Source organism: Conger conger, chromosome 10 (genome assembly GCF_963514075.1).
Source record: "Conger conger chromosome 10, fConCon1.1, whole genome shotgun sequence".
NCBI lineage: Eukaryota > Metazoa > Chordata > Actinopteri > Anguilliformes > Congridae > Conger > Conger conger.
In genome coordinates, this window is record NC_083769.1 from 1,210,036 (window position 1) to 1,234,914 (window position 24,879).

A 24,879-nucleotide genomic window follows, 5' to 3' on the forward strand; every position below is an offset into this window, starting at 1 on the left:
TTATAATCATTTCACATTTTCGTGATACATATTTAATTCGATTTTATTTAAACATTAGTTGTCCATTCTGATTTGAGCATTTCTTGATAAAGCATTTCAACAATAATAACAGTCATGTGTTAAATGCATAGGTGTTTACAAATGTAATACAGTTATTATTTTGTATTTCATTGCTGTTTAAAAAGTATATGCTTTAGAAATTCAAATTACTTTTTATTTTCTCTCTCATCCAACTTATTGGCCTAATCTATCACCCTCTTCATCACGTCTCCCGCGCCCTTGAGATACTGCTGTGGAGATGTCATCATGCAGGCCTTCCTCCTGAAAAACATTGAGTTATATCAGCAGTTTCAGTGCAACCACAGCAGGAGGTCTGCTATGCATTAGTGCTTTTACTTTAAACTTTCAAACTCATAACCAAATAAGTCCTGCACTTGTACACCATGTGGGTGTGTGTATAAGGCCTATATTAACAGGCAAGGCTCGAATGAGCATGTTCTTTGTCTTAAAAAAAGGGCTTGATGATTTTAAGCATGAATCCTGTTGGCTGTATCTGGTCTTTTTGGATTCCTGAGATGCTTTTGGCACACTGGCTCACAATATTATGATCAGCTCACTAGAGGAAATACATCCACCTCAAGTGTATATGGATATTGTTAAGGATGTGTATAGTGGCTCTTTCATTCAAGTTATTTAGCTAAGATAATCAGCAAAGATTATGGTTGGAGTTTATATTGGAGTTATAGTTAAGATTAGGGCTAGAGTTGCAAGTAGAGTTAGTGTTGATGCTTACATTACGGTTGCAAATAAAAACTAGTAGTATTTGAAAATGTTGAAGTATGTATGTCCAGTCATCTCAATGGTCATTCTGTCCATATGTGCTTGTATCATTCATGTGGTAGTTTGTCTGTAGTTTGACACCATAGATCTTGTATTTTCATACAGTGGGGCAAAAAAGTATTTAGTCAGCCACCAATTGTGTTTAAGTTCTCCCACTTAAAAAGATGAGAGAGGCCTGTAATTTTCATCATAGGTACACTTCAACTATGAGAGACAGAATGGGGGGAAATAATCCAGGAAATCACATTGTAGGATTTTTAATACATTAATTGGTAAATTCCTCGGTAAAATAAGTATTTGGTCACCTACAAACAAGCATGATTTCTGGCTCTCACAGACCTGTAACTTCTTCTTGAAGAGGCTCCTCTGTCCTCCACTCGTTACCTGTATTAATGGCACCTGTTTGAACTCGTTATCAGTATAAAAGACACCTGTCCACCACCTCAAACAGTCACACTCCAAACTCCACTATGGCCAAGACCAAAGAGCTGTCAAAGGACACCAGAAACAAAATTGTAGACCTGCACCAGACTGAATCTGCAATAGGAAGCCTGAATCTGCAATAGGTAAGCAGCTTGGTGTGAAGAAATGAACTGTGGGAGCAATTATTAGAAAATGGAAGACATGCAAGACCACTGATAATCTCCCTCAATCTGGGGCTCCATGCAAGATCTCACCCCGTGGGGTCAAAATGATCACAAGAACGGTGAGCAAAAATCCCAGAACCACACGGGGGGACCTAGTGAATGACCTGCAGAGAGCTGGGACCAAAGTAACAAAGGCTACCATCAGTAACACACTACGCCGCCAGGGACTCAAATCCTGCAGTGCCAGACGTGTCCAGGCCCGTCTGAAGTTTGCTAGAGAGCATTTGGATGATCCAGAAGAGGATTGGGAGAATGTCATATGGTCAGATGAAACCAAAATAGAACTTTTTGGTAAAAACTCAACTTGTCGTGTTTGGAGGAGAAAGAATGCTGAGTTGCATCCAAAGAACACCATACCTACTGTGAAGCATGGGGGTGGAAACATTATGCTTGGGGCTGTTTTTCTGCAAAGGGACCAGGGCGACTGATCCGTTTAAAGGAAAGAATGAATGGGGCCATGTATCTTGAGATTTTGAGTGAAAACCTCCTACCATCAGCAAGGGCATTGAAGATGAAACGTGGCTGGGTCTTTCAGCATGACAATGATCCCAAACACACCGCCCGGGCAACGAAGGAGTGGCTTCGTAAGAAACATTTCAAGGTCCTGGAGTGGCCTAGCCAGTCTCCAGATCTCAACCCCATTGAAAATCTTTGGAGGGAGTTGAAAGTCCGTGTTGCCCAGCGACAGCCCCAAAACATCACTGCTCTAGAGGAGATCTGCATGGAGGAATGGGCCAAAATACCAGCAACAGTGTGTGAAAACCTTGTGAAGACTTACAGAAAACGTTTGACCTCTGTCATTGCCAACAAAGGGTATATAACAAAGTATTGAGATGAACTTTTGTTATTGACCAAATACTTATTTTCCACCATAATTTGCAAATAAATTCTTTAAAAATCAGACAATGTGATTTTCTGGATTTTTTTTTTTTCATTTTGTCTCTCATAGTTGAGGTATACCTATGATGAAAATTATGGATGGATGGATGGATGGATGGATGGATGTATATGTGATGTTTGTATCTTGAGATTTGCTTTGGGGCATGTACGTCTGAATACCAGCAATAATGGATTTCACAGAGCCAAATTTAATGAGAATGTGCACATTCACTTTTGTATGTACCCTCAAACTGTGAGAGCCAAGTTTGCATGAAATCTTTAAGGATCTACCAGTTGTGAACTATATCAAAATAATAAAATGCCATTTCATTGATTAAGCAGCAAAGCCCAGAAAGCATATTAGAACAACAATTTTAATGATTTGAACATGCTGCACAGATTCGTGTGCAAGCCACCATTAAGTTCAGCCTTCTGATGAGCTGTATTTCCACTCAATATAGTGCACACCAAACCCAGGATGACATACAGATTCAGGATTGAAACTGGTATGGATTTCGAAATAGGGTTGCCACATTTGATTTGTGAAAAACCGAAACATTTGACGTGCGTCGCGGGGCGTTAAACCATATTTGCAAATATACTATGTTAACAGTTGTAGAACTCCCTATTGCCTCTTACCTCTCTTTGTCCTGACGTAGATGCACTCTGTGGCAACCAGAGGGGGAATCAGGGACCAATTAATCACAAGACCATTACAGTTTTAAGCACTCAAGGGTGCGTTTATTAACAAAAAGGTATACGTTGGTAATTTTTTTTTTGCTGCTGGTGGCTTGTCTGATTTTGTTCTCTCATCCTCCTTGTCCGTCTCTCCCCTCATTTTATAAAACCGACAATATAAATAAAAAATAAATCTGAATTATTAGGTGATTACCTCTAGGCTAGCTGAACATTCCCACGGTGGGGTCATTGAAGTGAATGCGCACGCCAGACTGACTGCACGTGCAGCAGTTGCTGGGTGATAAGGTAAACTTTCGTATTTTTGCTACCAATTAAAAAGAAGTATAGATATATGGCCAATCGTCGCTGTGTTTTACAAATTTTTACCTGTTTACAGACACGGGATTGGATGTCTAAACGTAAAAAGGAAAAAACAGAATAGCATATAGAATCCGGTTTTATTTGGAACTCTGACATTTAAAAGTACAAAAAACAAAGAACAATCCCGGGAAATCCAGAACGTGTGGCAACCCTATTGCTAAACCATTACTACACCGGCGACATGGCTCAGGCAGTAAGAGCAGTCATCTGGCAGTCGAAGGGTTGCCGGTTCGATCCCCCGCCTGGGCTGTGTCGAAGTGTCCCTGAGCAAGACGCCTAACCCCCAAATGCTCCTGACGAGCTGGTTGGTGCCTTGCATGGCAGCCAATTGCTGAGTGTGTCAGTGTGTGTATGAATGGGTGAATGAGAAGCATCGGTTGTACAGCACTTTGGATAAAGGTGCTATATAAATGCCAACCACTTACCATTTAAATGTATCAATGCTCCCAGCAAAGGTTGACCATTCACCATGCAGGCATGTTCACCAGTACCTCAGTAACCACCTTCCATTCACCATACAGACATGTCCCCTACTTCCATTCACCATTCACCATTTACCATTTACCATTTACACCACAACAACATTTCTCACATCAGCAATGGTAGATTTTTAAAGTAGAAAGTTCATTGGTTAGTTTAGGCTTGCCCAGAGATCATGTAGATTAAGCGCTAACAATAAAATAATTTAAATCAAGCACTCACAGTGGGAGGCAATTTGGTAAGCGGCAAGTTGGAAAGATTACCAACCAACAATTTTAACCTACAGAGTAAGGAGACTAAATTATTATTGGTTGCGCAGCTGGTGTTTGTGTAAAATACCAGATGCTACTTAAGTACTTTGCTTAACATCCAAACAACTCAACGTGGAAACTCATTAAGCAGCAACTACCGAAGCACAATCCCTGACCATTAATTCAACATGAAATTATTATTTGAGTGCAATTCTGCAAAGCAAGCAAGCATGCAGCACGGCAATGAGCAGCATAAGGAACGTCTGACTGTTGGTTTAAGAAAGGTGCTCTGATGCAATGTATGCATGTGACTGGATGAATGAGTTGTGTGAATTAGCTGATTATGGAACGTGTGAATGTGATTGTTAAAGCAGACAGTGGTCAGCTCTGCGCGTTCCCTGCGCAATGCTCATTTATTTCTTTACAAAGGACTGACCTGGCAAGCAACACTATAGCAGTGATCCATGATTACAAAGGACTGACCTGTTTGTGGGCATTTCCTGTTGGTTGGAAAAAAGCAATGAAAGGTTAATAACAAGTCTTAAAACCACAGCTAAATATATACATTTATTGTGTTTTATTGCTGATTATTTTATTTGGATCATTTTAGAAACAAAATAGCTCTTATACACTTAATTCACATCCCTAGTCCATCTGGTTCAAATGATACACCACATGCATTTTATCAATTGGCAGACTGCAGCCATCTTGGATTTTTACTCTAGTGAGAGTTGCCAAAAGTTTCCAGAGGGGTATAGGACCAATTTTTTTTATTAAATAGTCCCAGTAAAATAAACAACAATGAAAAAGATACGTACAAATGTAATCATGGATTCCTATCATGTTCCGTGTCTCTGTCCCACTTTTCACGTCCCTGTTTCTCTGTTTCTCTGTACTCCCTGTGTCAATGTTCCGTTTCATGTTATGAGTCTCCGCCCCTCCGCAACTGTTATCGTCTCACCTGCTTCTCGTTGTCTCATCATTAGTGTTGTATATAAGCCTACCTGTTTCTTTGTTCAGGGCTAGTTCATCTTGTACCGTGCCCTTAATAATTCTAAAAACACCAGCAGAGGCATTGATATCGTGACAAGCAGGGGTCCAGTAAGCTTTTAGAAATATATTAAAGTTGAATTTGTAATTGTTATTTTGAACAGCAGAGGTTAGGGCTTGAGCCAGTTTGTTTCTATTGCTGTGTTAATCACTTATACTGGTTGCATACCTGTCAAGTGATTGAACGTTTGTTTTAAATATCTGTGGAATTCGTCAGTAGATTAGCTTTGATTTGATATTGCTTGTGAGCGATTGTAGGCGATTTAAATAGGTGTGTCAGAGCGACCATCCCAGTTTGTTATGTTATGTTTCACCCCATCCCAGTCTGCTCTCTCCCTTGAAGACACCCCCTGCGACGTGGGCCTCCACGGCGTCGGAACCCCTCGAACCTCAGCTACCCCCCGCTGACCGCCTGTGAGGACTTTGCTGTCACAGGGGGACTATGGAACTGCTAGTCTGCCACTCGGAAGGCTGACTTCATCCCCGCATATGCCTCCCTCCAGTCCCTACAATTCCTTGCCCTAACTGAGACCTGGATCACACCTGACAACACCGCCACTCCCGCTGCCCTCTCATCCTCCTTCTCCTTCTCGCACACTCCCCGGCCTTCCGGCCGTGGCGGTGGTACTGGTCTTTTAATTTCCCCCTCATGGAAATTCTCTGTTCTCCCCCTCTCTGACCTGTCCATATCCACTTTTGAATTCCATTCTGTTGCAGTATCCTACCCGACTAACCTTTTTATTGCAGTTATCTATTGTCCTCCAGGGCCCCTGGGAAGCTTCCTTGATGAGCTAGACACCCTTCTCAGCTCCTTCCCTGAGGATGGTACCCCACTGATTCTCCTTGGAGACTTCAACATCCACCTTGAAGCCTCCCAGGCTGCTGCCTTCCTACCACTACTCCACTCCTTCGGCCTCTCCCTGCAACACTCTCCTCCAACCCACAAGGCAGGCAATGTCCTAGACCTTGTCTTTGCGAGGAACTGCTCATGCTCCGATTTCACGGCTACCCCTCTGCATACATCTGATCACCACTTCATCTCATTCTCCCTCCCTCTTCCTCCCCATCCTCCTCCTCCGCTTGGCACCTCCCCCTCTCCAAACCTCCACCTCACGCTCACGACTACTGTCTGTTCTGGCTCCACCATGGTGGAAGGAACTCCCCGTTGAGGTCAGAACTGTAGAATCTCTCCCCACCTTCAAGCGCAAACTGAAGACGCACCTCTTCAAGCAGCACCTCTCCCTGTCCCTCCCTACCTGTCCCTCCCTACCTACCTTTTTTTTTGCTTTGTTGTTTGTTTATTTGTGAAAAAAAATGCAATATGCTAACGTCGCTCTGGATAAGAGCGTCTGCCAAATGCCATTAATGTAATGTAATGTAATGGCTGGTATAGAGTAGTACAGGAGGAACTCACGGCTGGTGTAAAAGTGAGTGAAGGCGACCATCAGGGGTAGCAGTGGCATCAGGACCCATCGAATGATGCTCCAAACAGTACAGGTGGCTGAGGGAAGCAGAGTGACAATTCAAAAGAAGACTAAGCAATGGCATATTTGTTGGTGCTATCCAGTAAAATAAAGAGATAGTGTTCCCCTCTCCTGAACACAGACAGCGTAATATCCCCCATCCTGAACACAGACAGCATAATATCCCCATATCCTAAACACAGGCAGCATAATATCCCCCATCCTATACACAGACAGCGTAATATCTGGTTTTCTGGTTTTACAATCTTATTATATGAAATAGATCAAAAGGAAATAATATGACATATAATTTATATAAATTGTTTTTAAATGCTCTGTATAGGCATGCTCACAATTTCATGACACATTTGTCATTGAAACTTACTTTGGGAGAAGTACTGCTCAGCCAGTCTAATAATGGTGCTGTTATTGTCCAGTAGGCCGCACCAGTAGACCCCGTTTCCTTGGTCCAGCCGCAAGGCAGTGACAGAGAAGGAGTCCTGCTCCTGGTGCACCTGCAGGTCCCCGTTCTCCAGCGTTTGCTGTCCGTTTGCGAAAGCAAACCCGCTGCAGCACAACTCAGAGCTCTGCTTGCACCACACCCTGTGCAGGCTCCGCTGGCTGGAATGGTGCGTGCAGTGCAGGGTCTGGTGGTGCCGCGTCTGACCCTGGCCTACAAGACAAAGAGCTGCACTAAACCAAGAGCTGGGAGAGGCTGAACAGTCTGTTCTGCTTCTTTTCATGTTCTTATGGTCTTATGGACATGTATTGGGCAGGGCAGCCTGAATTCTCTATTTCTCAGGATATCGGATGCTCAGGTTGTGCATGTTTCTGAAGAACTGTACCCAAATTAACTTTTTTATTACACAAAAAGTGTGTACATTTAAATGAATATTATACAAAATTCTGGATAAATGTCCAGTAGCTATACTTTGTTTTCCACCCTCACAGAATATTTATGGCAAAGCTACACAAAACGCAAAACACAATTTTTGTAACATAAACGGCGCAGATTAGATAGCCTTTATTGCATTGCTGGCTAGTTTATCCTGTTTATGTATGCTCAATAGGGTTAAAGTCTGGTGATTGACTTGGCCAGTATAAAACCTTTCACCTTTTCTCCCTAATGTCCTTTGTTGTGTTGGCAGTGTGTTTTTGGATCATTGTCTTGCTGCATGAAGTTCCTCCCACTTAGATTGGACACATTTCTCTGTAAATTGGCAGATAGAATATTTTTGTATTTTTGTAGAATTTATCCTGCTGCTACCATCATGAGTTACATCATCAATAAAGATTAGTGAGCCCGTTGTGGAAGCAGCCATGCAAGCCCAAGCCATGACATTCCTCCACCTTGCTTCACAGATGAGCTTGTATGTTTTGGATCATGAGCAGATCCCTTTTTTCTCCCTTTTAACTTCGGCCTTTCCATCACTTTGGTAGAGGTTAATCTTGGCCTCATCAGTCCATAAAACTTTGTTCCAGAACTTTTGCGGCTCATCTCTGTACTTCTTTGCAAATTGTAATTTCACCTTCTAATTCTTACTACTGAGGAGTGGTTTGCATCTTGTGGTATAGCCTCTAAATTGCTTCTTTGAACTATTGATTGAGATACCTGCCCTGTGGAGATGGTTTGTGATGTCACTGACTGCCCTGTGGAGATGGTTTGTGATGTCACTGACTGCCCTGTGGAGATGGTTTGTGATGTCACTGACTGATGTTTTGGGGGTTGTCTCCTCAGCTCTCACAATGTTTCTGACATCAACTGCTGTTGTTTTCCTTGGTTGACCTGTTCGATGTCTGTTGCTTAGTACACCAGTGGGTTCTTTTTCGTTTTTAGGCTTATTGGTCTTCTGCTGCTGTAGCTTATCCACTTAAGAGATTTGATGTATTGTGTGTTCAGAGATGGCTTCTCATTAACAAGGCATTGTTGCCTGCAGAACTGCTGCTCACTGGATGTATTTAGTTTTTCGCACTATTCTCTGCAAAATCTAGAGACTGTTGTGTATCAAAATGGACTATTGTTGTATTATCATCAGCATCTAATAGAAGGGTCATTAAAAGGGCTGAGTACAAAGTTACTAAACTAGTTTACTAGGGGTTTACTAGACTAGAGTCTGATAACTAGCACTGAAACGATGCATAACACGATCTTGTGGCATTCTATAGAGAAGAGGCTTACCCCAGCTGGAGCCACGTTTTTTAGCAATACCACATCAAATATTCTATACATTTCTAATATACAAAATGCTTCTAATACATTACATTACATTAAATTACATTCATGGCATTTGGCAGACTCTCTTATCCAGAGCGACGTACAACAAAGTGCATACCCATAACCAGGGATAAGTGCGCTGAAAGACCCTTGAGGGAAGTACAATTTCAACTGCAAAATAAACTACTTGTCAAGCAATTAAAAATTTGAATCATTTATTGGTTTTATCCGCCCATCAAATAACAAATCATCATTCAAACGCCACCATATATCTGTTACAGAGATGATGGACTGTTTCAGTTTAATTTTCCTTCTGATTTCGTATTTACCTCAAAATATGTTTGATGCTCAACCAAACAGAAAGGCAGAAGAATGAGGGGAAAGGGTTATGGAGGGGAACATAAGAAATAAGACACAAGTGCGCAAAGACAGGAAATTCAAGATAAGGAAATTGAGCAGTTCCCTGTTTTTAGATCTGAAATACGAAAAAATAGATTGACTTGTTATTGCTATTTTGTTTGTTTTCCATTTAAATAGCTCTGAACAATTGTTTGAAATTGTACACTGCATCTCCAAGACAATCTGTTTTTAGTTTACTTAAGAATTTATGGTAAGCCAAAATGTATAATTGCTGTATTATACTGCTGTATAAATCCCCAAAATAACATGATCTCAAGTTACTTTTATGACATATTGCTGCTGTTTATATTAATCTCAACTTTACATAAAACTCTACATAAAACATTGAAACATCACATATGATAGCAAAACTATTCATGTTAATTTAATACCCATATAATTGTCATGTTTTTCAAACAAATAAACCAAATAGTTGTCAATTCATATTGCTTGTCATGTTGTAGTCCGTTTAACAAAGGCTGTCGATAAAAATGCAAAAACATTAAATAATTATTATCACAGCCATAATTACCTGTAAGGACAAAGATCAGAGTGAAGAACAACAGGAACATTTTAGGTCTGGATCAGTAAGTACAATTAATAGTGTGTCTCTTCCAAAACTGAAGTTGAAGTTGTTGGTTCTTACAACAGGAAACCACTGGCTTCAGCTTCATACAGGAAGTTTAAATTTATCAGAAAAACCACAGGCTTAACTTGCAGAGTGTGAGCAACTGTTCTTCAACAACTCCGAGCGGAGTGTATAACATTATAATAATATGCGCAATCAAATTCAACATACATCCATCCTTCCATTTTCTTAAAAAGCTTATTCCTGGTCATGGTCACAGTGGGCATATCCCAGGACAAGTAAGAGGCAGTTGGCATCTAATAAAAGTTTTGGCTGAGTAATATAAAAGTAACTGTGGCGAGGGCACAGTTTGCAGGGCAATCCAAAAACCATGCCTACTGGTTAATTAGGCACACATCTGGACTACATTGCAAATAAGTCCAGGCCTTTGAAATGTGTGCTTCTTTCCAGAGTAGGGGGCTGAGACCAGGGAAGTGCTGTACAGAGCTGTGTCCATAACAACAGGGAAAGCTACGGAGCTGAAAGACTAGTTTAATTTATTTTGCCTTTAATATTTTGCCTTCATTAATTTTACCTGGATCCCATGAGGGTGAAGGGGGAAATCTTTTTGTTTATTTATAAGTTGCCTGCTCCCTCTTGCTTCTCATAGGCAGACCAATAAAATGACAGTGCAATCCGGAATCCTGGGTTATGTCACGGTGTGCGAAAGTTCTAATTCCTTATTAGCTTCACTTTAAGCTCTATGGGAATTGGATTTTATCCAATCTTGAGACTGAAAAACGATCTACACAACGCCATCTTGATGGCCAATCAGGGCAAAGGTGCGCTTTAGCGACCAAATTTGGCTATATAAGCGACATCGCAGGCCATCGTTCTTTCTTCTCAAATTTTCAAATTTTCAGTGCAAGGTTATCAACCTAGCTGGAGACGTTTCTACCACGCCAAAGTTCTTCGTCTGAGAGCAGAAACGCGGCACTGTGAATACGTTTTTTTCCCGTTCGGCTGACCCGGAGCCTTTTGCCATGCACTCCCAGGAGGACAGACCGAACCTTCGCGAAGGCAGGGTTCCGTCTGACACGGCCCATCTGGAAGAGGCGCTCCTAACCCTTGCGAACAGCTCTGGGGACGAGGACGACGACCTCCTTCTCCACTCTAGCGATCAGGAGATCCTTCCAGAAGACAATTTGGAGCCTTCCGGTTCTGCCGCTATCCCAACAGAGACGGGTGAGTTAGAGCTCCCCTGGCCCCCTCCTCCTGCAGAGCCTGTAAACCAGCTGGTGGCTCCAGTGTACAGGCGCAACACATCGAAGCACGGTGTGCAACTAACCCCTGTCTGCTCGTCTGTACAGCACTACGTGCAGCTTACCTGGGATAAGCCTTTCTCTACGAAAGCCCCGGTAGTGTCTTTTTCGCCTTTCACGGTGGTGTCGGCCCGACAAAAGCTGCAGATGGAAGGGGTTCCCCGACTCAAAGACTCTTTGGCTACTCATCTCCTCGCCCCCACAGCAAGGTGGAGCGCAAGAAAGCCTAACCTTCCCACTCGGTCTGGGCAGATATCAGCTGTCTGTCTTGTCTGAACGTTCGTTTATCTGCGGTTCCCAAGGCGCCGATGCAACAAACAATCTTGCTATCCTAGCGATAGCACAGACAAACTTGATCGAGTCCCTCACTTCCTCCATCACAGATGATGTCTCTGCGGAGCTGAACACGGGTGTAAACCAACACCTAGGTGTTGGCACAGGATTTTGGACGGATTATGGGCTGGAGTGTAGCATCTCTCAGGCACTTATGACTGGCCAACTTGGCACTCCCCGAAGCGGAGAAGGTCCCCCTCCTTGATGCCCCAGTCTCTCTCGATGGTCTCTTCGGTCCAGCGGTGATCGAAGCGATAGCGGGGTTTAAATGAATGGATGAGGAGAGACCCACTCTGCAGAAGCACCTGCCTCTTGCCTCAGAAGCAAGACGCCAGGATCGCCGTTCATGGTCTAAGAATCGGTGCACTCCTGTGTCGTCATCCCAGCGCTCAACTGAGGAGGAGACGCAAGTTTGGCCCTTACAGTCACAAAGCACACTCCCCCCACTGTTACACGAACATTCCCCTTACCCTCTGCCACAAAGCTGGCATCAGCGCTTGGTGATTTCCTATGGCTAGTGGGTTGTGGAACCCTCCTCTGCCTCATATCAATGTGCTGGAGATCACAGCAGTATGGCTTGCATTACAACGTTTCAAACCCCAGACACGTTCTAATCAAAAGTGACAACAAAGCGACAGTCGCTTACCTAAACCGACAGAGCGGCACCAAATGTCCACATCTACACTGGCTGGCGGTGAGGATCTGGACTTGGGCATATTGTCGTGAGCCACGGACCCCTTGCCGAGCTCAGACCTCACGTTCCCACGAGCAGTACCCCACGAGGAGGTGTCTCGGGGACGAACTCAAGTACTCCGAACGTCCTGGAGCCCTGGTAAGTTCTACTGAACTTCCAGCCCAGTCTCGAAGTGAAGGGTGTGATGCAAATCTGGTAATCGATGTCCTGCATTCAATGTATTCCTCTAAAGACTCTTTATCACATATGATTATAGTAAGATATACTTTATTATAATCAATCAAAAGAATAGAGTTGTACAGATTACAGTGTACATATCATCTTTTGCAGTTTGCTAATCACATGCAAGTTACATATACCCCTCTTAGCTCTTTCTAAATTACCTTTCCACCACGATGTTTAAAAATCAAGGTACACCCTTCCTATATCCATCCTCTTTGGCCTTAGCCTTATCCTATAGCTCCCCCTTCTTGACGTTTAAAAAGGAACTATTCCTAAAATATTATATTTATCTAAATATGATAATTTCTCTACATTTTTCTACTTTATATAGTACCCTAATAAGAAATAAAAGATATATAAAAGTAAACTTATAATATGTTACTTTTCCTACTTCTACAAATAATATAGATTATAATTACCACTCCAGCTTTGTTATAATTGTTCTGCGTGGCTCTTTCTTCACCTGAGTCCGCACCGCGTACGTCACTCCTCTCTCCATATCCATATCACTCCAGCTTGACTGTCTTGCGTTGCTCTCTCTTCAACAGCTCGTAGATATCTTCTGAAGCCAAATTCTGGGATCCTGCTCTAAAAGTGTACCTTTTTTGATAAGAAATGCCCCCATTATGTCAAGCGGGAAGACATTTATCTTTTATATAACCTGTTTTTTAATGATCATATTAATTATTTCTGTTTTTCCAATTGTCATTTTCTCATACCTCAAAAGAACTGTCCCCAATATTTTATGTCATGGGCCCCTCTGGTTTGGGAATTTCCCCCATCTTAATATATGAGTGGAAAAACACTAGCCCTTATGTTGTTTTTAATGAACCTATTCATCACTGGTGTCTGTGTCAGTTTCATAATCTCTCCTTGACTTCCTCCAAACTTTGATTTCATGCAAGCCAGACGTTAAAGCCTGCCACCATCCCAACACCCTCTTCAGGTGCCCCTTTTTGTGGCGCCTTAAGGGATCTACAAAGGTCATCCAGCTAATAGCTGAGTGTAATTCATCATTTAACTCCTCTATAGTCAGTCCTTTAAATCTATTCGATAAATTATTTGTGTTATCCTCAGAGAGGCCCGTGAAGCCTCTTAATTTTCTTTCGGTATTGACGTCCATGCCATTTTCCTTATCTCTTTTACATTTTTCAATCTCCTCCTGCTCTTTGATTTCCCAATTATTTTCATTGTCTTTCTCATCCTGTTTTTTTAACCAGGCCTCGTGCTCCTCCCCTGTAGGAGCCAGCCCACACGTGTCAACCAAGTATGTTATCACATCTATCGTCTCCTTGAATGCAAAACTCCCTGGGTCCCCAATTTTCCGTTCTGCGTGTTCAGCCCCTTCCATGGTCATGCTAGAACACATTCTACGCATGGCCTCAGTCAGGCCTTTAGCCTTGCTCTCTAAAACCCTGAATCTAAGTCCTCTGACTTCAGACTCCTCAGTATCCATATACGGTTGTACATTTATTTTATACCATATACTTTTCCTCTTACGGGAGCTTTTACTCCTACCCCATTGGCGTGTGCGAGGGGTTAACAATGCATTCCTGCTTAACCCATCTTCTGTCAATCTCTCATCAGGAGGGCCTAGGGCCGGGTCCTCGACAATATGTCCCGGGCAGCTGAACTGTAATTGGGCAGATCTCTTGTCTTGTCTTCACCCACTCGTGGTAAGGGAGGTGTGGTCACGCTTTGGAAAAGCAAGAGTGGATTTACTCGCCTCCCGACAGAATGCGCATTGCCCATTATGGTTGCGACAATTCATCTTCTGCCAACCATTGTGAGAATGACAGTTTTGTAGCTCCACCCCCTAAACCAAACCGAGGACGTCGAGCTCCGCATGAAACGCATTCACATTCAAATGTGATTTCAGGCTCTCCTTCTCCAAACAGGCAGACTAGTGCAACTTCACATGGTCTTCGCTTTGAGGAGCTAGAGGCCATGGCGAAGTATGTCCACACATTTGACCCGAAGGACTCCGAATTTAACATTCAGAGTTACTTGAGGGAAGTTGACTACTGTCTCTCGGATCTGCCCAGGGCAACCGATCGAGAAAAGGTACGACTTGTATGGAAAACCTCAACCAGAGAGATCCATACATTTATGGAACAACTTCCACCACAGGTTCGTTCCAGCTATCCCAAGGTTTGTGAAGCGTTGGTAGCTGCCACGGTTTGATCAGGCCACAGCCATGATCAAATCTGTGGAGGTTAAACATAGCCGTACAGAAAGACCAAAAGACTTTTACTCAGCCCTTGAATTAAGAAATGAAGCCCAAATGGTCTGGGACACTTTAAGGATTGTGCCCAGGAACGAGGTATTGGAAACAGCTAAGCACGTTGTTCCAACCAAGCCCGCCGGCACTTCCCAAGTTGCCCCATTAAAATCTAATGGCTCAAAACAACGGCATGTGAGTAAGTTCCCGGTTAAGAGCCACCGTGGTCGCTTCTCACACTCTGATTCCAGCCGGAATTGGAGAGAAGACCGACCCGGTAGGCCCAAGCCTCAGAGTCACCAGCATGACTCTGATAGGGAAGATACCTTGTCTGAAGAGAGCTTCTTCAGTTCCTCTGAGGACAACTAAAGCCTCTAACCTTTGTTCAGTAGTGTGTATGCCTTGAGTAACCACTCCAAAGAGCTATCTGGTCTTGTTCAACCTTCATCAAAAGACGTTGAATAAGACTGATCTATAGCCGTGGTCTCCTCACAGGCAGACTCCCAGCTGAAGCTTTGACCACTTTCTTTTGCACACCTTTCCTACCAAAGGGGGGTGGCAAAATAAACTGGTAGTTTATAGCAGCCACTTAGATTTGCATGTAGCAGCAGCAAACGCAGATCGTAAGTAGGTACTGTAGAGTTAAATCCGACACCTGTTATAACTCGTAAACGTTCCCGTATAAGAGCAAGACACGTTCTTGGGATCTCTCTTCTGTTTCTTCTGCTTCTTCTGCCTCTTCTGCTTCTTCTCTTGGACGCACCCTTTTTGGGCATTCGCTTCAGCTCATCTGCTCCGAGACTCGGACAGAGGCTGAATGCTGCACAGTGCACTACCAGGCCTACGGACACACCCAGTTACCTCGCAGTAACTTCGTGGCCTATAGCGAGTGGAAACTGGTGTACGCGGAACGCTACACCAAGACGCCCCAGCCTGCGCATCTCTCCAGGACACGCATTCACAGCACCATCGCGGCTCCTATAAGGACAGCACGTCTTTTGGATCCAATGCGTATGGACTCAGTGAGAGAACAAACATTCAGGCATAGCCAGTGTTTAGTTTAGTCTTAAGTGTTTTTGTGGATCTGTGTTTCAATATTTACCATCCTACTACTGTAATGTGTTTGGTTAGCTACATATATATGTACGTGAATTGATTCGCCGTCTTTTGCGCATATATAGAGTAAAACTACTCAAGTAGTCCCATCCCACAGCTAACTCTAACTCATTACCACACCCAGAACTCTAGCTTACTCAAGCTAGCTACTCCCACTTTTACCTTTCCTTTGTTCAAGCGACACGCGCGCTTGCGCGCGCCACACACACGCACACACACATACCCAACTAAATTTCCTTACTAACTTCCCGTTAGTTTATCTGTTATGTGTTTGTATGTTTGTTTAATAAATATATTTTATTAAACCCCTGTGTCCATTTTGGAATCGCATAGACATGAGAGCCGAGTTAAAGCAGTCTTTCGAAGAACTTCCAACCTTCAGGTTATCGGTATGTTTAATCATTAATATTGATTATTTTAATTATTAATTCAAATACAAAATTTGTGGTTAGATATTTCTGATAATAGTAATTTCATGAGACTGATTACTTTTTGCAGTTATACTGCTACACAACGTTTAACTGGCGCCCCGGTTTCGTAGAGAGTAAAATCCCTGCGTTATTTGGCGGCCCGTGCGAGGACCCCTACAACGCCCATCGCTGGCCCAAGGGCCTCCTCTATGCCTTCCCTCCCTTTGGTCTGATACCACAGGTACTTGCCAAAGCGAGAGAGGAGAAGACACCGGATTGGCCGCACAAACAGTGGTTGGCCAATATAGCCCTGCTGCTGACCGGCGTCCTGTGGCGACTTCCCCAGCGCCGCAACTTCCCCAGCGCCGGGACCTCCTGTCACAGGGGGCGGGGACCATTTTTAATCCCCACCCAAGCAGGCTACGCCTCATGGCCTGGCCCCTGTTCGGCCTCTCTCCTTTTCAGGATCTGACAGAGTTGTGCTGAGACCGAACCCTACATTTACCCCGAAGGTTATCACCACGTCCTTTCGCTCACGGGTATTGGACCTGGTGGCTTTTAAGCCCCCTCCTCATTACGATGAGGAGGATGCTATGCTTCATAAACTTTGCCCAGTGCATGCTCTGTCGATATATGTACAATGTTCACAGCCTATTCGACAATCAGATCAGCTGTTTGTCTGTTATAGCGCTGCTGCTAGAGGATAACCTGTTACGGCACCCACTCTACTCGAGGCATGGCAACTTCTCAGGCACTTTTTCAAGGGGTCAGTGTTCAGGACATTTGTACAGTGGCATCATGGAGTTCGGCATTCGTCTTTGTATGTTTCTATCTGCTAGATGCATCGACACCGTCGGTTGCATATGCAGTCCTGAGCTCAGCGTCCAATCGGACGTAGCTGCTGCTCAAACACATTATGTGCGACGCCTCTATGCGTTGGCTAGAAGTGTGCATGTTTATATTGACCATCTCCCGGCTTGGGTATTCGGTAGCTGGTTTACATGAACGAGCGCTGGGGATGGTTGTGGCTCCTCGGTTTATACAGTCCCCCCTTTTTTTCAGTCTTGAGATTAGATAAAATCCCATCAGGGCTTTATTCAACCCGCCTGCATCTCCACCTACCAACCCCATGGGAACCTGGCAATTCCGGGAGCCACACCAACCCCCCCCAGAGATGTTCGGCGGAGAACCGGAGAGATGCAAGGTGTTCCTGCTCCAGTGTGACTTTGTGTTTCGGCAGCAACCACAGACCTACAATAGTGATGGCCACCGGATCGGCTACGTGATGGGGCTACTCAAGGGGAGAGCTTTGGACTGGGCTACAGCTGTGTGGTCCGGGGGTTCATTCCCTCCCCGGTACCCGACCTTCGCGGAAGAGATCCGCAAAGTCTTCCAGCACGCATCCAGTGACCAAGAGCCGTCCCAGCGCCTGATCACTCTTCACCAAGGCAGCAGAAGTGCGGCAGACCATTCCATCGACTTCCACACTCTCGCGGCAGCCACCAAGTGGAATGATACGGCTCTGGCGAACCTGTTCCTGGCTAGCCTGAGTGAGGCACTGCAGGACGAGTTGGCGCGGCTCGAACCCATCCCTCAGTTCGACCCACTCGTCCGTGCCGCCATCTGTTTGCCAGACAACGTCGGACTGAGAGACAGGTCCCACCCAGCCAGCCGTACCCCAGGCGAGGGTCAAGTCCCCGAACGGAGGGGAAACAAGCTGAAGGAGTCGAACCCATGGACCTTTCCCGTGCCAGTATGAAAATATCACCTGAGGAACGGACACGTCGGAGGGCGACCGGTTCCAGCTTCTATTGTGGGAAGCTGGGACACACCAAAGTTCGGTGCAACCTCCAGTCCAAGAAATCTGGCTCATCTGTTGAGGTGAGAGTACTCAACAGATATGAAGGGTCTGCCAGGAATGACTATCGGCCCACGCTTACTGCCATATTGATGCTTCCTGACAGAGCAATCCAAGTTAACACGTTGGTGGATTCCGGAGCTGACGCGAACCTCATTGACGAGGTGATAGTTATGGAACTGGACATTCCCACCCTCCCACTGCCCCACCCCGAGAATGCTCAGCCATTGGATGGAAAGACGTTTTGCCACGTGACCCACATCACCAAACCCATCAAGCTGATAATTTCTGGAAACCATCATGAAATGATTCAGTTCTGCGTCATCCGGTCCCCTAATGACCAGCTCATTTTGGGATTACCCTGGCTCCAGAGACACAACCTCACTATCGACTGGAGTTCAAGCCACATTCAAGCCTGGAGTTGTGAGTGTCACCAATCCTGCCTGCGATCTGCTCCTGCACCAGCAGAAGGTGCACCCAACCCACTACAAGTCCCCAAGCCCTCCCTGGAGAAGGTGCCCACCCCTTACCACAACCTAGGCACGGTCTTTTCCAAGACACAGGCATAAACGCTCCCCCCTCACCGACCCTACGACTGCGCCATTGAGCTGCTACCAGTTCCACACTCCCCTCAAGCTGTCTCTACAATGTCTCCAGACCGGAAAGGGAGGCCATGGAGAAATACATCCGGGACTGCCTAGCCAATGGACTGACTCGCCCGTCCTCTTCACCTGTGGGTGCCGGATTCTTCTTTGTCCAGAAGAAGGATGGCTCATTGCGTCCCTGCATTGACTTCAGAGAACTCAATAACATTACTGTCCAGAACAAATACCCTCTGCCATTGATGAAGTCCACTTTTCATCCACTACACGATGCCACCATCTTCACCAAGTTAGACCTATGCAATGCCTACCACCTGGTTCGAATTCGAGAGGGTGACGAGTGGAAGGGCTTCAACACCTCCCTTGGACATTTTGAGTACCTGGTCATGCCGTTCGGCTTCACTAATGCACCCGCCATGTTCCAGGCATTAGTGAACAATGTTCTTCGGGACTTACTGGGCCGACACGTATTCATTTACCTGGATGACATTCTTATTTACTCCATCGATGCCAAGGAACATGAGATTCACGTCAGGCAAGTTCTCCAGAGACTGTTGGAGAACAAACTGTTCGTCAAGGTGGAGACGTGTGTCTTCCACACTGACACTGTCGAGTTCCTTGGCTTCATTTTGGAAAAGGGACAGGTCACTGGCCCACGCCTGTCTCTCGAAAACACCTCCAACGCTTCTTGGGATTCGCCAACTTTTACAGAAGATTCATCAGGTCCTACAGTCAGGTTGTCTCCCCCCTCACCAAGCTTACATTCACTGCCATGCAGTGTTGGGGTCCCGAAGCGGAGGGGGCATTTATCAAGATCAAGAGACTATTCTCCTCCGCTCCTATCCTGGTGCACTCCGACCCCACCCGCCAGTTTGTTGTGGAGACGGATGCGTCCGACACTGGGGTGGGAGCCGTGCTGTCACAAGTCTCTGCCTCCGACAACTGGTTACACCCATGTGCTTTACATTACATTATTACATGAATGGCATTTGGCAGACGCTCTTATCCAGAGCGACGTACAACAAAGTGCATACCCATAACCAGGGCTAAGTGCGCTGAAAGACCCTAGAGGGAAGTACAATTTCAATTGCTACCTATACAACAAAGATAAGGACCAGGGCCTATATATATATATATATATATATATATATATATATATATATTATTTTTTTTAATCAACAAATAAACAAACAACAAAGCAAAAGTGACCAAACTTAACTATCCAAATACTGCTTACCTAGCCAACTAAAAATACCGAAACACAACGTAAATCACAAAGACAACAATTAAGGTTCACAGGGAGGTAGGGAGGGACAGGGAGAGGTGCTGCTTGAAGAGGTGCGTCTTCAGTTTGCGCTTGAAGGTGGGGAGAGATTCTACAGTTCTGACCTCAACGGGGAGTTCGTTCCACCACCGTGGAGCCAGAACAGACAGTAGTCGTGAACGTGAGGTGGAGGTTCAGAGAGGGGGAGGTGCCAAGCGACCTGTGGAGGCTGAACGAAGAGGTCTGGCAGGGGTGTAGGGTCTGAGGATTTTTTGTAGTTAAGCTGGGGAAGACCCCTTAACTGCTTGGAAGGCTAGCACCAATGTTTTGAATTTGATGCGAGCCATGACAGGCAGCCAGTGGAGGGAAGTAAGCAGGGGGGTGACGTGTGAGTATTTGGGAAGGTTGAAGACCAGACGAGCTGCTGCATTCTGGATAAGTTGGAAGGGTCTGATGGTGGACGCTGGGAGGCCAGCCAAGAGGGAATTGCAGTAGTTCAGGCGGGACAGAACCATCGCTTGGACCAGGAGCTGGGTCGAGTAGGGGGTGAGAAAGGGGCGGATTCTCCGTATGTTGTATTGGAAGAACCTGCATGACCAGGTCACCTCCGCAATGTTCTCGGAAAGGGACAGTCTGCTGTCCATCACTATGCCGAGGTTCCTTGCACTGGGTGATGGCGTGAGTGTGGTATCCCCGAGGGAAATGGAGAGATCCAGGTGGGGAGAGGTATTAGCGGGGATGAATATCATTTCAGTCTTGCCTGGGTTGAGCTTTAGATAGTGGTTATCCATCCAGCTCTGGATGTCACTCAGGCAAGCAGAGATACGGGCAGAAACCTGTGTATCAGATGGTGGGAACGAGATGAAGAGTTGGGTATCGTCCGCATAGCAGTGGTATGTGCAGTGATCACAGAGCCAAGGGAACAAGTGTAAAGAGAAAAAAGAAGCGGGCCTAGGACTGAGCCCTGGGGAACTCCTGTGGCGAGGGGCCGAGGTGTCGATACCGTACCAGCCCAGGCAACCTGGAAGGAGCGACCAAAGAGGTAGGACTCAATCCAGTCCAGGGCTGTGCCACAGATGCCCGTTGCTGACAGGGCGGCCAGGAGGACGGAGTGATCCACAGTGTCGAAGGCAGCAGAGAGATCTAGAAGAATGAGGACAGAGGAGAGGGAGGCTGCTCCTGCGGCATGGAGCGACTCACTGACGGAGAGGAGTGCGGTCTCTGTCGAGTGGCTCGATCTGAAGCCAGACTGATGGGGGTCTAGCAGGTTGTTGTTAGAAAAGAAAAAAGAAAGTTGAGTAGAAGCAGCTCGTTCTATGGTTTTAGAAAGAAAAGGAAGAAGAGATACCAGGCGGTAGTTCAGGATGATGGAGGGATCCAGGGTAGGCTTTTTTAGCAATGCAGTGATGTGGGCCCTCTTGAAGGATGCTGGAAAACAGCCGGAAGACGGAAGGGAGGAGTTGACAAGGGAGGTGACAAATGGGAGAATGTCTGGTGTGATAGTCTGGAGAAGAGAAGAGGGGATAGGGTCAAGGGCACAGGTTGTAGGGCGGTGGGAGAGCAGGAGTTGAGAAACATCAGAGTCTGTAAGGGGGGAGAAAGTGGAAAAGGAAGGGATGGGCCTAGAGGGGGGGAAGGGCACAGTAAGGGGGGCGGTGGTTGTAAAGGATCTGCGGATGACTGTGACCTTCTCATCGAAGAAGTCAGCAAAGTCATCAGCAGTGAAGGAAGACTGAGGTGGAGGAGGCGGTGCATTGAGGAGAGAGGAGAAAATGGAGAACAGTTTCCGGGGGTTAGAAGCGGAGTTCTGAATTTGTGTCTGAGAGAGTCAAAGGCGGAGGAGAGAGATGAAAGGAGGGTGGCAGATGCAGAGTCAGTGGGGAGTTTGAAGAAGGATTCGAGGGGGGGGAGTGAGGCGGTGACAGTGCTGGCCAAGGAAGAGGGTGAGAGGGAGTGGAGGTTACGGCGGGCCGAGGAAGTGTGGGTGGGAGGAGGGGGAGGAGGATAGGGAGGAAGAGAGAGGGAGAATGAGATGAAGTGGTGATCAGATGTATGCAGAGGGGTAACCGTGAAATCGGAGCATGAGCAGTTCCTCACAAAGACAAGGTCTAGGACATTGCCCGCCTTGTGGGTTGGAGGAGAGTGTTGCAGGGAGAGGCCGAAGGAGTGGATTAGCAGTAGGAAGGCAGCAGCCTGGGAGGCTTCAAGGTGGATGTTGAAGTCTCCAAGGAGAATCAGTGGGGTGCCATCCTCAGGGAAGGAGCTGAGAAGGGTGTCTAGCTCATCAAGGAAGTTTCCCAGGGGCCCTGGAGGACGGAAAAAGGCTCGTAATGAAAAGGCTAGTAGGGTAGGATACTGCAACAGAATGGGATTCAAAAGTGGATATGGACAGGTCAGAGAGGGGGAGAAGAGAGAATTTCCATGAGGGGGAAATTAAAAGGCCAGTACCACCGCCACGGCCGGAAGGCCGGGGAGTGTGCGAGAAGGAGAAGGAGGATGAGACGGCAGCGGGAGTGGCGGTGTTGTCAGGTGTGATCCAGGTCTCAGTGAGGGAAAGGAATTGTAGGGACTGGAGGGAGTCCCTACAAAGCTCCAAAAAGCATGAAACTATGACGTGGGAAACCGAGAAACTATGATGTGGGGAACCGAGAACTGAGGCATTGGCTGGAGAGGTCAGAGAAACCTTTTGTAGTCTGGACAGACCACAAGAACTTGGCATACCTCCAAACAGCTAAAAGACTGAACTCACGCCAAGCTAGATGGGCACTATTCTTTGGAAGATTCAACTTTGCCCTCACCTATCGCCCAGGTTCCAAGAACGTTAAGCCAGATGCCCTGTCCCAACAATTTAACACCTGTCCCGAGGCGCCTGAGAACATCCTTCCGTGTTTCTGCACCATCGCTTCAGTGACTTGGAAGATTGAGGCGGTGATCCAGAGGGCTCTACGGGAGGAGTCCGATCCCAGGTCCAATCCCGGAACACGCCTCGACGTCCCCTCAGCTGCTCGGACACAGGTGCTTCAATGGGCTCATTCATCTCCCCTGTCCTTCCATCCCGGCTTTACCCGCACATTGGCGGTGCTTAAGCAGAAGTTCTGGTGGAGCACCATGATCCCTGACACCAGGCACTTCATCAAGGCGTGCACCACCTGCGCCAGAAGCAAGGCCTCCCACCAAGCCCCTGCTGGTCTGCTCCAACCTCAGCCTGTGCCCAGCTAACCCTGGAGCCACATTGGGGTGGACTTCATTACCGGACTTCCCCCTCCGAACACCACCATCCTCACCTTGGTGGACCGGTTCAGTAAGGCGGCCCACTTCATCCCTCTACCTGGATAGCCCACTGCCCAAGAGACCGTGGGACGTACTAGTCAAGAAAGTGTTCCGCATCCATGGAATCCCCTCAGACATTGTATCCGACCGTGGCCCACAATTCGGTGCCACGGCTAGCCTCTCATCTGGCTACCACCCCCAGTCAAATGGGCAAACCGAGAGGGCCAACCATGATTTGGGAGCCGCTTTACGTTGTGTTTCTGCCAAGAATCCGGCTTCATGGAGCAAGATGCTCATCTGGGTTGAGTATGCGCACAACACCCTGCCCTGCGCCGCCACTGGAAAGTCTCCCTTCGAGATATCCCTGGGCTTCCAACCTTCACTGTTTCCTGACCAGGAAGCCGAGATCGCTGTTCCCTCCCTCGCCATCCACATGAAACTATGTGCCAAGATTTGGAGGGATGCCAAGGCCGCGCTTTTACACACAGCAGACCGTAATCGGCGCTTCACTGATCGCCATCGCACACCAGCCCCAGCCTACAAACCAGGGGCCTCATTTATAAAACTGTGCGTAGGATTCACGTCAAACGGTTGCGTAAGGATGAAACCCAGGACGTGCGTACGCACAAAAATATTCTGATTTATAAAACAGTGCATACGCATGTCCCACGCCAGTTTTCCTTTATAAATCACAATCAACTCTAAATGTGGCGCACCTTTGCCAGCTTCATGTCCCGCCCACAGTTGCCTATAAATAGGCAGTGAAACACCCCTAATGAATATGCATTTCACGAAGACGACAATGGCAAATGCTGAAAAGAAGATGATAATAATAATAATGATAATAATAATGATAATAATACACGTTATTTGTCTAGCATCATTGAAAACACAGTTACAAAATTAAGAGATAAAACGAACAAAAATCCATAACAATAAACACATTATAAAACATAATATATGAATAGGATAACAATATATGAAACTATGCACTCGTATCTGCCCGACTGATGCATTGTAAACGGCATCAGTGCAGCGTAATTTGTCCGACTGCTCACCATATTATTTATGAGAATACATTGAATAACATGAAGTATTGTTTAACAATTAGTCTACATATTTGAGGGATTATTTTACAACAACATCTCCGTTTATATTTATCATCCTAAATCATATTTTTTGGGCACTCCAGGGAGCATCAATCAAACAGCTGTTTGTTTATTCGTTGTAAGAGAGGCTTTTATCCGTTTTTGCAAATTAACTCTTCATATATGATACGTGAGAGATAATATTTCGATTTATTTTACACAGTGGTATCTGTTGTGTATCATTTTCAACTTCTCTCGTCACCAAATGTTGTGTTGCACTTAGGAAGGGAGAGAACCCATATAGCGAGATTCAACAATACAACACTTTAATAAGTATAACAGGGACGAAGCACGTCCTTACAGCAGCCATACCCAGCCACAACTCCCGGCAAATCTTTATACCTTTTTACATCCTGTTTCACTTCCCGTTTTCCTGGTCTTAAGTCACGAGCATTAAAGGCACAGGACACAACAGTATCAATTTCACACCATTTCTCGCGTTTCATCCCATTGCCATCGGAGTCGCAGTTTCTCATTTCTCCAGTTAATGTGCGTACGCATGGGTCAGAGTTTCCGTGGAGGACCGCACATTTTCCCGTCAAGTTCGTTTTTTATAAATGCCAAAGTT

At 45.8% G+C, this 24,879-nt stretch overlaps 1 protein-coding gene across 3 annotated transcripts; it reads right to left on the reverse strand.

Annotated features, from left to right (window-relative positions):
- Positions 1–9,972, reverse strand: si:ch211-102c2.4 (uncharacterized protein LOC568178 homolog). Of its 3 annotated transcripts, XM_061259262.1 has the most exons (6): positions 9,816–9,972; positions 7,055–7,342; positions 6,621–6,707; positions 4,640–4,656; positions 3,851–3,955; positions 1–321 (listed from the first exon to the last, which is right to left on the reverse strand). In XM_061259262.1, exons 1-5 carry the CDS (start codon positions 9,853–9,855, stop codon positions 3,890–3,892), a joined length of 498 nt encoding a protein of 165 aa, XP_061115246.1. In that variant the 5' UTR covers positions 9,856–9,972; the 3' UTR covers positions 1–321; positions 3,851–3,889. The 3 variants fall into 3 exon arrangements, with proteins under 3 accessions (XP_061115246.1, XP_061115244.1, XP_061115247.1); XM_061259260.1 differs by lacking the exon at positions 3,851–3,955; XM_061259263.1 differs by lacking the exon at positions 3,851–3,955 and having other exon boundaries at positions 4,593–4,656.
- Between the last annotated feature and the right edge of the window lie 14,907 nt (positions 9,973–24,879).